General features: G+C 40.6%; 1 protein-coding gene across 3 annotated transcripts in view; it reads left to right on the top strand.

Annotated features, from left to right (window-relative positions):
* Positions 1-8,203, top strand: part of LOC149313594 (cyclin-dependent kinase 15-like) — a 76,690-nt gene extending 68,487 nt beyond the window's left edge. For 2 of the 3 annotated variants that reach the window (XM_089519397.1, XM_089519396.1), the window contains exon 13: positions 6,594-8,203. In XM_089519397.1, the coding sequence (XP_089375523.1) occupies positions 6,594-6,703 (110 nt within the window). In that variant the 3' untranslated portion in view covers positions 6,704-8,203. The remainder of the gene's footprint in view (positions 1-6,593) is intronic. The other variant, XR_016280844.1, reaches the window with a different exon arrangement.
* Positions 8,204-13,804: the final 5,601 nt, after the last annotated feature.

Below are 13,804 nucleotides of genomic sequence, written 5' to 3'. Positions count from 1 at the left end.
ACTTAAAAGTCTGCCTGTTACATTTTTTAAAGGAATAATTTTGTGGAGTAAATGTTTGATCATCTTTCATGTAAACATTTTACTCATTATTCCAAAGTAAAATATTCAGTGAGCCTTTTCCCAGTTTGCCCAATTTTTCCACAAAGGAAAGATTTTAGGGAGGAAAGGGAGAAATATGAATCTCCAATTTTTTTCTGGACCCTCACATCTCCTCAATTCTAGTGTAGAGAATCATATTAAAGCAAAAGTTTGGACCCATACTGCACTCATAATTATGATTTTGAGAACATATGCATCATAAAGGCTTAAAGCAGAACAAAAAGTAAAAAGGGTACTTTCTGTGTCTTCCTTAGCATTTACACAGAGCTTTACTATGTTCGGTGTAGTTCATACACTGCTATCAGGTATCTTTACATTTGTGAAATACATCAGTATTACACCCATATGTTACAGATTTGGGAGGTCAGAAAACTATTCCTAATGATGGACCCCCTTCTTTACAAGGATTCTTCCCGCCAAAAAATAATTACTGATAGATTATCACTAGCCAGATTGAAGAGCTTGAACATCCAACTTGTCCAGTGGAGACGTTCTATGACATTTTGCCTTCAGTCTAGTATTGAGACAGGAGAGTGGAAGAGGGGGCTTAGGATATTTTTACCTTAAAGGTTAAAAGACACATAATTTAACAAAATTAAATGCTAGGAATCTTAAGCATTTACACTGAGAGGTTAATGTGAAGTCATTAAAGAAAACTAAGTTATTAATGTTGAATGTGGAGAAAATATAATAGGTTGAGACCCTGCATTAGGAGATGTAGCTATGATGATGTAGCAGTAAAGATACAGTGATGTCTCCCAATGCTACCCCTCCCTAAAAATACTTTTAAACCATGCATTCCTCCCAACATAGATATTTCTTCCGGATAGCAGGATAGTGAATGATGATGCTGCCAGCCCTCTCCTGGTAGTAGGACACAACATAGGCAACAACAGAGATAACTGCACGGCTGCAGGGATTAAACAGTAGGTTTTGGAGGGGGGTGTTTGGTTGTTGCAATGCTGCAAAACCATGAAGTGAATTCATTTAATTACAATGTTGTGACCTTGTGATAGGCTTGCCTTAGGGTCGCCGTAAGACAGAAATGACTTGAAGACACACAACAATAATAACAAGTCAGACTTAGGACACTGTAACTGCTGAAAAGGATGTGTGAGTGTGTGCCCTCAAGGTACCTATAAGATTATAAATTTCATAGTTTTTTCTTAGGCAAGGAATACTCAGAGGTAATTTTGCCAGTCCTTTCCTTTGAAATCTATCGTACAGCATCTGGACTTAGTTGGTAGCCCTCCATCCAAGATCAGATGAGATCAGCTGTCTTTGTGGTATTCCTACTCCAGCCATAAAATCATTCAGTTACACTAATCATTGATAATACATTCATTATAAATTTTAAGATATTAATTAAAATGACTATTAAATAGTTCCAAATGGCTAACTCCTCAAATCACAAAATCAAGAAATGCCAACTGTAAATTACTACTCCAGAATTTAACTTTGTTAATGTTTAATGATTAAGAAAAGAATATTAAAAGTTATCATTGAAAATGTGAATGAATTGGGGCAACACATTAATTTTTAATAAACTATTTTCAGGTTCTGACAAAATTTTATGAAAGTCCCAACGAACACAAACAGCAACTTTGTAACCATGCAGCTAGTCCTTTCCAGGGAATACTATGTAGCCATATCCAAATATAATAATAATAATAATAATAATAATAATAATAATAATTTGTTTTATTTATATACCGCTATTCCAAAGATCATAGCGGTGAACAGCAAGTAAGCTAATTAGCAAGTAAGCTAATTTGCCCCCAACAGTCTGGGTACTCATTTCAGTGACCTCGGAAGGATGCAAGCCTGAGTTGAGCTTGGGCCCTTTTGCTGGTCTTGAACTCGCAACCTTGTGGTTTCGAGTGAATGGCTGCAGTACAGGCATTTAACCACTGTGCCACCAGGGCTCAGTGGTTAAAATAAAATAAAATAAAATAAAGTAAAAAATAAGCCTGTCTGGTAAGGGGAAAGAAATGGAGGGAAATCTGAAGAAAGGCAACAATCATACATGAAATTGCAATATATACATACATACAAATATATATAAATCTAATTTAGCTTGTTGTATTTTATCTAGCTAAACTGAGCCTTGGGTTTCAGAGAATGCATAGAGTTCATTCCAGAATAATGTCATTTCAGAATTCTGACCTCTGATTAGATATTCTTATGAAAGCATGGAGGAGAAAGCAAACTTTCATTTTTATTGGAATCTGAGTTTGGGAAAGGGTGGCCTCTAAATGAAGGTTGACTGTTATTTTGTCCAGCTTTCTGGTAGCCTCAGTTTCTGACAGTAGCAGAACTGACAAATCAAAAAGTGAGTGTATGGACCCAGTGTTCTCATAACTCTGTTCTTGAAATGCAGAAAGAAATGTCCAGATCTTACTAGAGATACATAAAAGCATATGTTTTGAGCACATATTGAAAAACTAATAGTTGAAATAACCCTACTCAGATGTCCCAGCATGGCAACAACTTTCCTTTCCTAGGGGGCACAGTGGAGGTAAGGGAACTATCACACCATGGAAAAAATATTAAGGGATAATCATGTTGGCCATGCAGCAAAATACACACAAAAATCCAGAATCCACGAGCAGCAATATCCTTTTTGGGCCAGCTCCAACGTATTATCTAGTCCTTGCATGGCCAAGAAGGGGGATGGCCTCTGACTGCACTGGAATCCCTCAATACCATCTTAACTCAACAACATTGGAGGCAGAATGTGGGCCTGTGGCTCTAACATTGTCACTATTTTTCTCCTGTATGTTTTTTAACATTTCTGCCTGATGAAGAAACCAGTGAAACTTTGAAACGTTGCATAATGTATCTAATGCTTTGGAGTTGGCCCCCCAAAATGGTACTGCTGTTTGTGGATTTTGTATTTTGTTGTATTTTATCAAACCATCTTACAGTGAAAGAAGTTGAGGCCAAGCCCAGAGGCTTATCTGAGACAACTTAATAAAGGACAATGATTATTGCTACTGTTTGAAAAGGAAGATCAATACATATGTAGAGGAGCTTATAGCTTCCTCTTTGCACTGTTCTTTCAGGAAAGGTCCCACCCAAGTTGCTTGTACTCATCTGGTTTCCCACTGAGGATAAAAAGAAGGATAGAGGGATTTGCAGCAAAAGGGGGGAAGGCACAAAGGGAACTGGCTGCTCTTGAAACTGCTGCTTGAAATGCAGCTTTAAATAATAAAAGCAAAAACCACCCCTAAAAACACTCAGGGTAAAGACCGCCTCATCCTACCTGAGCCTATAGGAAAGGCAAATGGGGCTTTTGTGGTTCACAGAACCAGCCTTTCAATATTATGCTATATGTTCCTTAAAAAAGAATAAAAAAACTAGAACAACCACAAACATTTGAAGGCCCCACATCTCTGGCAATCTGGATTGAACTGACTGGGCTTCTTGCTGTCAGGGCTGCTGGCGCTGAGCAGAGGACAGGAAAGTTGCTTTTTGGAATTCTGGGATCTATAGTCCAAAAAAGTAACTTTCCCAAATCTTTGGAAGTGACATATATAGAGCACAGTTGTGTATCAATGTACAAAAGTGAATCCTCCTGCCCCCATCGGTGTATGGAAGCAGAGGAGTAAAACTGATAAAGAGAACAGGTTTCACAGGGTAGAAGAGTTTAAAACTTAACAATGCAAAGGGTGACAAGGGAGTTTCCGCAAACTGAGGAACTCAATTAGCCTGAAAGAGAACCATCTCCTTATTCCCACCCCCACCCCCCAAATGCTCCAAATATGTACAGATATAAACATTTAAAACAAACTCTCTCTTTTCTGTCCGGATGACGGCATTTCCCTTCTCTTTTTCTTTAAACATCCACTTTCATATTTATTTATTCTAAGCGCAAAGCAGCTGCAATAATTAGACTGTCAGATTCGGTAAGTTAATGAGGAGTCAATGGAGTGGAAGCTTTTGCATTTGTTAAGATTGTGAAGAAGAAGAAGGGAAGCTCCATGCCTTCGTCTTTTTGTCTCTTTCTCCCTCCCTCTTTCCCCCTCCACTGGGTGGGAAGAAGAGAGCTTGGTTGGCAGCACATAGAAAGATTTGAATCCTTTTGATTAGCAGGCTGCATTCCCACTACTGTTACGCCAAATTATTATTTTTTTTCTGGGGCTCCTGGCATTTTATAAAGAGAATTTCCAGATAAGAATTCTTTAAGGACAGGAACCTCTGTTAGAGGATCCCAACTTTACTCCTTATTTATACACTCATGCATGCATGCATACACACACAACACACAGAGGGAAAAAGGAAACTTTTGAAAGTTTCTGAACCGAGAACCAGCATGGCATACTGGTTTGAGTGTTGGACTATGACTCTTAGAGACCAGGGTTTTATTCCCAGCTGCTGTGAAACCCACTGGGTGATCTTGGGTAAGTCGCATGCTCTCGGTCTCAGGGGAAGGCAATGGCAAACCTCCTCTGAACAAATCTTGCCAAGAAAACCCCATAATAGGTATGCCTTAGGGTCACCACTTGAAGGCACACAATACACACACACACACACACACATAAGGTAACCACTAGTGGGAGAACTGAAGCCAATACTACACAGGCAGTCATTCCTCCACATTGCATTTCCCCCCCTCCACTACAACCCAGTTCTTTGGAGAGTCACCCATACCTCCAGGGCATGTTTTGAGGGCAAACAGAGGGAGGGAGCCTGGATATGATCTGCCCACAAGACATCTTCTCTTGGATACAGCTATAAGCTTCCTCCTCATGATATCTTTTAGAAAGCAAAGAAGCCCAAGGAGAGCTATTAGTCTTGGAGGGTTACTGTTAATGAAACTAGATAAAATAGAAATATTTCAATATTGCAGCCAGAATCCTCACTTTGCCCAGCTTTCACATGTTGCAGTTACAGGTACTGCTCAAAAGAAGCAGCATAAGTATCCAGGACTTTGGGGGGAAAAACTTGAAGGGTAGCAGCTGAAGGTGTTGTAAGATGAATCTGCCAATGATAACTATAAGCTTAGCCAGGGGAAAAGAACTCACAAGAACAGATTAGGTTATAGCCACAAACTAGGAATTTGAGGCAATTCCAGTTTCAAGCATATAGCTAAAGTGTTGCTGGCATCAAAAGTAACTGAACTCACAGATAAGGTTGGCAAACGGAGTAGGAGAGGAGGAAACAAGAGTTGGAGGTAGCCCATTGTGGAGATAGAAAGGTGGAAACCCAGGCTGGAAAGCACGAACTGAAAGAGAGGCCCAAGCTAAGCCAGTCATGTTGCTTAGAGAAAAATTTGTCAGCATTTGGGCATTGGACTGTGACTCTGGAGACCAGGATTTGAATTTGACTCAGCCATATAAACCTACGGAGTGACCTTGGCCATCTCAATTTCTCTTGGCTCCATCTGAATAAACCTTCCAAGAAACCCCTGTGATAGGGTTGCCATAAGTTGGAAATGACGTGAAAGCACACAGCAACATATTTTTATCACTAGGATTGTCAAAAATTTTCTAGCAGGGAGGTTGTGAACAGAGGTAACCAGGAAGGCCTATAAGGAAAAACAAAGACCTCTGCTGCTGGAAACCTGGCATTTTAGTCTGATAAGCAGTTGACTACTGGAGCCAAGGATAATGATTCAACAGTTCCTCTCTACTCTGGGGAGATAGCAAGTCACTGCCTCCCTTTTAATACATGTCTTTAGGCTTACATGATAACAGGGGACACATATCAGCTGCACCGACAATTACATCTTGCACATCTCACTGTGAGGATGATGCATTAAAAAAAACCCTCCGCACATTACCTTGAGAGTATAAAATCACAGGTTTATGATTAATATGGGGAGAGTTGGCACTTCCTGTGACATGCAATGAGCACTCTTTGTCTACTTTGGGAGTTTTTTCTGTGGATTTGTGATAACTGGAGATTCATGCATACAGGGCTCAATTTATTGCTGGTCTAGCATCAGACTACAGAACTTGGAAAACTTACATTTTTGTTCTGTAACTCCTAGAATCCTACAATCTACATCACTACTGCTTACAGACGCTTCTACCACTGCACCATTTATACTTTAGCTTGAAATTGTGTGTGTGTGTGTGTGTGTGTGTGTGCCTTCAAAATTACAATGAGAAAATCCAGGAATGATTGTTCGGATGAAACAATAAATATATTTCCAGCATACACTGCCTAAGCAGAAATGATTGAGTAGACTACCTAGTCTGAAAGGAAATTTCCTCTGTTGTCTTACCCAGCATAAAGGAATATGGAGTATTCCTTTAGTTGTTTTCTCATGGAAGCACATATATTACTGAAATAATGGTATTCTCTCAAACTTGCTTGTGTTGGCACTTGTGGGGGTAATTCATGCAACCGGGGGCAACACACCCAGGTGGAATAGCATGGCACTGGAGCATTTTTTATTCCAGAAGAGCAAAGGTTGCTTACTCCAATACCCTATTATCTGAGAAACCAGGCTTCTTCTAATACTTTCCCTTTTGTTTTCTTCATAGCACAGTCCATCTTCACAGTCCCTGGAGTGAAGCTGAAACCAGAAATGTGTGACCTCTTTGCTCCGTATGAGAAGAGCCACTATCAAATCAGTTCTAGCAAGTTTTGGTGAAGAAAAACAAAGGAATGGGGAGGAGTGGGATAAGGAGGGCAACTAATGCTATTTATCTTTACTGCTTGAGAAAATTGATCATACTTATTAGCCAAAGAAGACTGAACTTTTCTTTATGATGTAGCAGTGTTGCAGGCCTTTTGTGTGGAGATTCTAAAACAAGTGGTGTTTGAACCTAATGCTCACTAAGAATTGTAATAAGGATAATTTCCCTTGGCTTTAAAGAAGCATGCAGGGCAGAGATGGGTGCTGCAGTCACAGTTGTGGCAGAAGCCATGCTGAACAAGGCCTTCCAGGCCACAGTTGGGTTTCACATTAATTCAGGTCAAGTAAAACCAAGATACATAATTATTTAAAGAAAAAGTATTTCCGACACAAAAATAATAGAACTTAGTTCTGTATGCATTGAGCTTCCAGATTGCTCTTACAAGTTTGCTTTGATCTGTAATTAGTCAATCTCAGATATTTTCTGAATCTCAGATGTTTCAGTCAACAGATCAGTGACACATTTATACCAGTATAGATACTACCAGAAAGAATCTGGCAGTGAAGAGGCAGGCCTTCCCTTCTCTGAATGCAAATTTTTCAGTGAAAGAGCAAACTGTACAGATGTCCAGAGTTGCCTGCTATCTTGAAAAAGCCATGTCAGAAAGATTGACTTGACAACCAAGATTTTAACACTGCAAGTCTGATGACTGGACCTTCATGATAAATCCAATTGTCTCTTAATAGAGATATTCCTGGGCCAGATCACGGCTGGACAAACAGAACAGATGGGGGCTGATAATTTTAAGAATGCAGCAACTGATCCAAGGCTTAAAGACAGACTTGTCATTCCTGGGGTTTGTTTCCGATCTTTCCTAACAAAAGGACTCCTGGGGGAAGGAGAGGATTAGTCTAAAGTTGAGCAAAGCCTCCAGGGAAGATGGCTCCTTGGATAAAGTCAACAAAAGGAATTGTTTAATATTTGTTATAGTTTCCTAAAGGGACCTTCTGCCATCACTAAGGGGATTATCGTTATACTGGTTCCACACCAGCAGAGCATTAGAAATGTGCCTGGTGGGCATATGATTTTACTACATTCAGTTGACTTCTTTGGTCCATCCAAAATACATGAAAAGAAAAGAGGGTTTGCATGGGTCCAATGAAGGATTTTGGGCCACAGAAACAGTCTGTGTAGGCCAACAGTATATCCATGAGTCAGAATTACGTGTTTAATCTCCTTGATCTCTGCATTCTTGACAGAATGACAGACTATCGATAAGAAAGGTGCTGTTAAGTGACTTCTGATGTGTGTCAGTGGGGGCAGGGGTAGTACTGCTTGGAGCTGCTTCAAGTTCTTTCATAGACAGTATATTCTCAGTATTTCTCATCAGAATGTATCCCAAGAGAACAAGGAAAATCAAACTTGCTCTTGCTGCATCAACCTGTTTTTATCCAAAATTCCAAAGGAAACTTGCTGTCCTCCAGTTAATAAATGCCATGAAATAAATAAAGAGATGACAAATGTAATCAGCAAATCCATATGTAAGTTTGCAGAGTTTTTTCTTAATTAGTGATTTGGGGGGGGGGGGCTTTTTTAAAAAAAATATGGCTCTTCCCAGAGCTGAACAGTCATGTCTGTAACACACTTAAATCATGCCATATCTAGATATATCAGTAGTACTTGCTGAAGCTGAATAAAGTGTTACATCAGGGATCTGAGAAAGTAGCCATAAATGCAGTCAGTCATAGCAGGCAAGGGTCCATGTATACCAAGAATAAGAGCAAATTTTCACTTTATTTTATGACACTATTAGCATTATGTGATAAAGACTGCATCTATACTGCAGAAATAATGCAATTTGACACTGCTTTAACTGCCATGGTTCCATCCAGTGGATTCTCAGGATTTGTAGTTTGTTGTGGCACCAGAGTTCTCTGACAGAAGGCTAAACATCTCACAAAACTACTAATCACAGAATTCTGTAGCATTGAGCCATGGCAGTTAAAGCGGTGCTAATTTACATCGTTTCTACAGTGCAGATGCAAACAAAGTCAATGTATGTACTGTTGATCGCAACCTGAGATGTTAGCTTAAAAAATAATTGGTTGCCTTTGGAGTCCCAAAGCCCCCAAATATAGGTGTGGTACAGACCGTGGAAAAGGGACGGTCCACAGCTGCCCCTCTTCTTGTCTGGTTGGAGGCAGGGCAGCCTCACTGGCAGCCCCTGCAACTCCATCCCGGTGTCTTTCCAGGCCACGGAGAAGTGGCAAAATGCCGCTTCCCCATGGCCTGGAAAAGGGGTGTACTCGGGGCTTCATGCCCCTGGACACCCTGACAGCCGCAGCCAGAGAAGGAAGGGGCCGCTTGGCACCTTTCTCCCTGGCACTGTTCCCGCAGCCGTTTGGTCATAATAGTGGCACCCATGTGCACAGGGTGCTGCCATTATTGCACACTCTGTATTTGCTAACATGGTTCCAGCACACCATATTGGGCCCATCTGTACTGGGCCATAGTAATTGGCCTGTATAGTCACACTTTTTAAAAATACTCTTTCTTATTTGTTCAAAGTAGCTAAGTAGTTACCTGCACTTAGTGAGGCCACATACCCATAAGTATAAAAGTAACTAAAAACCTATTGTTACACTGTAAAAGGAGTGAAGTTTTTTCCTTAAACTACAATTGTAATGCTCTAAATCCAGTTGCTAGTCCCAACTATAATAGACCCATTGCTTGAATGGGGCTTTGGTAGGTGCTGATTTACCAACCAGCAATTGATTAAAAAGATCTGCCCTAACTGGGAACAGCAACTGAAATTGGCCTCTGCCAGAAGAAGGCCATAGCAAACCATCTCTGAACAAATCTTAACAGCAAAAGCTCATGATAAGGGCCACGAAACTACTTGAAATTGGAAACTACTTGGAAGGCATGAAGCAAGCAACTAGTTATAACACTAATTGCAAGCTCTGGTATTGACTTTACCATGCGTTTTCTCTATAGGGGTGGGTGGGTAAGAAGAGAGCTTTCTCATTTGGGAACAAACAAAGCCTACCATCTCAGAAAAATCTAAGGAAGTACAGTAACTTTGTTTTACTTTTGATCCTCCCATGCAGACTTCTAATAAATAACCCTGTCACTATAGCATGGAAAACCCACTTTTAGAGAACTTCATTACATCCCTAAAATTATGATGACAGATTCTCCTTGAGTTACATCTACCGAATCTTAAGTTGCACATGCCAAATATCTTATTTACAGAAAAAATTAGCAGCTTTATTATTTCTCTTTTCAAATGTGTGTGTATATATTTTTTTAATAAATAAATAAATTATTTTTCCATCCGTCACTTTTCACTCCCTTTAGAACAGACCACATTTCATGGCCAATTTAAGCAATCCAAATGGAAAACTAAGCCTCAGATCTCCAGCATAAACGCTGACACAACTCCTAGCCGTAACGGCACAAGATGGGCAATATTCTTTCCAAAAAGAAGAGGAAGAAGCCCAGAGACAACCTGTGACTGCATTTGGGAAACACAGATAAAAAGGCCTGACTTGGATCATGTGAAGGTGTCACCTCAGTAATGATACCAGGGACAGAGATAAAAGTCCTCTCATTCTGGTCATGAGACACAGCTTCATTACTCTCACAGCGGGTGGTCTGTGGCTCTCGATGGCTGCATTTTTTTATTTTTATATATATTTTTTATTCTCTGATAATGAGAAAATGTTTAAACTCCCATCTCTGTGTTTAAACACTTCTTCCTGCTGACAGCAGTGGGGAGAGCCCTTGATCAGCTGTCAGACTGAAAAGTGCAATTTTTTCGGGAAAGTAAACAGCATGTTTGCCAGTGGGAAATAATTTTCTATTTGTTTGGCGCTGTTAGGGCTGGGAATGATGGAGCCATGTCAAAGTAGCTGATTGACTCGATAAGAAATGGCAAATGGGCTAGTGGGGGTGGGGGGGGAGGATGTCCTTTATGGTGTGATTTCAGTAACAAGAGCCTGTTATTCCGGGTATTTCACTGTACAGTATAACAACATTTTAAGGATCCATTTCAGCACATCCCTCGCTGTGAGCATCTGAATAGGGGAATATAGGAAGTATAATGGGGTATCATATTGTAGTTTCAATTTTTTAAAATAACTTTTATAAAGACCATGCCACAAGCCAGACGTTTCTTCATATACACTATTCCGGATGAAGTGTGATTGACACCTAGCTACAGCCTGTCTGTAGTGAACCCAATTGTGCACCTTGAAGAAGGAAACAAACACTACTTCCCACCAGGTAATCTTTTTAAAAATGTATAGCCTGCCTTTTCTCAAAGAGTTCAATATAATGTGCATGGTTCTCCTCCCCACAACCACCTTGGGGAAGTAAATTAGGTCGAGGGAGAGCAGCTAACTTATGTCTTCTCAGCCCTACCCCAGTAAGAGTTTTTATATTTTGTGTTATGACTTTACTGGATGAAATATTGCAAGGGTTACAAATCCACTTAGTATGCATCCCAGTGCTCTGCCCCATCCACCCATCTAAGTGCTCTTTCCTTCCACTTACCCACATGGGTGCCATTTCTCATCCCTTTTCTAGATAATTTTTCTTTTTCTGCACCCAATACTTTTTCCCTCTATTTCTTCCCTACCCTCTTTTACTTTCTCTCTGATTTTTCTTTCCCCATATGCAAATGCTCATTCAGCCTTTCTGCTCACTCATCTCCCCCCTCCCCATTACAAATGGCAGGACCTTTTCCATCTCTGTCTGGAAGTTAACTGTTTGAAGGATTTGGGCCTTGCAGAGGGGAGTAGAAGTTGGAACTGCTTAGAGGCCCTTTCAAGGAATTAGCTTCCCAGGTCTGATTCCAGCTTCCATTTTGCTGATTAGGGAAGCCTAGGGAAGTATACCACCTGGGGGCTGTGAGCTGCTGATAGACTTGTATTTTCTAATAATCTATTTTTAAAAACAAAATAACTGTCTTGAGTGTGATAGCCTTCTTAATGGAAAGGTGGGATTTAAATATTTTAAAGAAATAATGGCTGGTATTCAGTATTGCACTTATAAATCTGTAACCTAGATTTACAGACCCATACCTGATTTGTATTCAGTAAGACTATACAATTGGCCCTTGGAACTCATGGGGGATCCGTTCTGGCGCCTCCTGCGAGTTCCAAAACTTGCACATATTCAAGCCCCATAGGTTTGAATGGGGCACATGCATGCGAGACGTGCGCCTTAATAGCAGTCGCCTCTCCACAGATTTTCAAGTCCGCAGACTTGGAGGGGCGACGGTATAGATTTACCATTACATAAATGCCAACCAAGTCCATTTTAAGAGTCAGTCAGGCAAAAGAGATCCATTCAGCTTCTGATCAGTTTGCAAGGAGGAGGATGATTCTGCCCCTTCTACCAGCAAGTGAAGCTCTGACAATATGAAACAAGACCACTGTAGCAAGTCCTTGTCACAGCCTTACTCACTGGTGGGAAGGGGATAGAATTATCCACTTTGCACCATGATAGGAAGTTGAACAGACTTCCTTTGTCTGATCTAATGGCTATTCTAATCTAGTGGCTGGCTCTTAAAATGGGTTGTGAGGTAGTCAGGCCAGGAGACATTACTTAGTTACACAAACATAACAAATTAGCCAATCAATAACAACAACATTTATTTCTTGCCACCACTCCCCATGGATCGAAGTGAGGAACAACAATAGACCAACAAATACATAACATCAGTTAAAAACACAGCATCAGTTAAAAACAAACATCAATTAAAAGAACGGATGAGACACATGCATATTAAAATAATCCACATTTAAAATTAATCATTTTAAATTTACAATTTAAAATTAATCATTTTAAATTTACAATTTAAAATAATCTGCTGGTAGGATTGTGTTGTGTTGTTAACTGCCATCAAGTTAACTTTGACTTATGCTGATCCTATGATGACAAGTGTGCAAGGATAAAGAGAATTATTATAATAATCAATGCAGAGAAATAGAAGCTAACAAGAACAACAAAAAGGAAGAACAAAAGACTTCTTCCTCAAGATCCAGGAAAGCAAAGAGAAATTTAAACCAAGATTAGGATGCTATAAGATCAGCTGATGAACACGATTCATGACCAAGAGGCAATAAAATGATAATGGATGCAATACACAAAAGAGTTGAAAGGATATAAAAGAGATGAAAGGATGTTTGACACATGGGAACAGGAACTGTGTGAAGATGGACCCCAAATTCTGGAAACCTAAGTGAAAGCTGTGCTCAAAGCAGTTGGGAAGAATAACTCACCAGGAATAGATGATATACCAATAGAACTGCTGTAATCAACAAAGACAGAATTATCATGGCCAGCCAAGAGCAGGACTCGGAGGATGAGGAGGAGGATGGGGCTACTCCAGAGCAAGGGGTAATTGAGGCTACACCAGGTGCTAATCCTGCTCTGCCAGAGCCCAGCCCTGATGTCCCAGCCCCAGAGGAGGAAGCTCAGCCAGGTCCTAGTGCTAATGGGATTCCTCTGGTGGTGCAGCAGCCTAGTGGTGACTCTGGGGAGGAACCAGGCCTGGAGGTTCACTCCTTTAGGCAACGCAGGGCTGAAAGTGCTGGCAGACGCAGGTCCAGGAGGATTGCTGAGAGATAATTGGCAAACAAGACTCAGCTGGCACTGAGGAGAGTATCTCCTACTTAACCACCTGTGAGATGCTAACTTGGTGCCAGAGTTTATTGCATGATCCTTTGGTGTGATTGCTGCCAGCACTCGCTCCGTGTATCCTGACTCCTTGTTGCCTTGACTCTTGACCTTGGAACGAACTGGACTCTTGCTACCTTCTGGCTGCCCTGACCTTGGACTGGATTGACTACTCTGACCTCTGTTTTCCTGACTTCGGCTTTGGCTTTCAGCTTGCTCTCTAACTCTCACTCCTTGCAAGGTTTGTGGACTGTTTCCAGTTGCTTTGCTAATTGCCTTGCTGAGCCATCTTTATCGGCATTGTTTGTGTATGCTGGCCGCAGTCCAGGACAAGAATCAACTTTAATGCTCGCTAAAATCTGCCAACAAATATGGAAAATGAAACAATAGCCCACATATTTGAAAAGATCAATATACATTCCCATTCC

Source organism: Sceloporus occidentalis, unplaced genomic scaffold, assembly GCF_023333645.1.
Source record: "Sceloporus occidentalis isolate IW3139 unplaced genomic scaffold, rSceOcc1.0.p SCAF_4, whole genome shotgun sequence".
Lineage (NCBI taxonomy): Eukaryota > Metazoa > Chordata > Lepidosauria > Squamata > Phrynosomatidae > Sceloporus > Sceloporus occidentalis.
The sequence above is the reverse complement of the archived record's forward strand: the minus strand, read 5'-3'. Positions and strand labels throughout refer to the sequence as shown.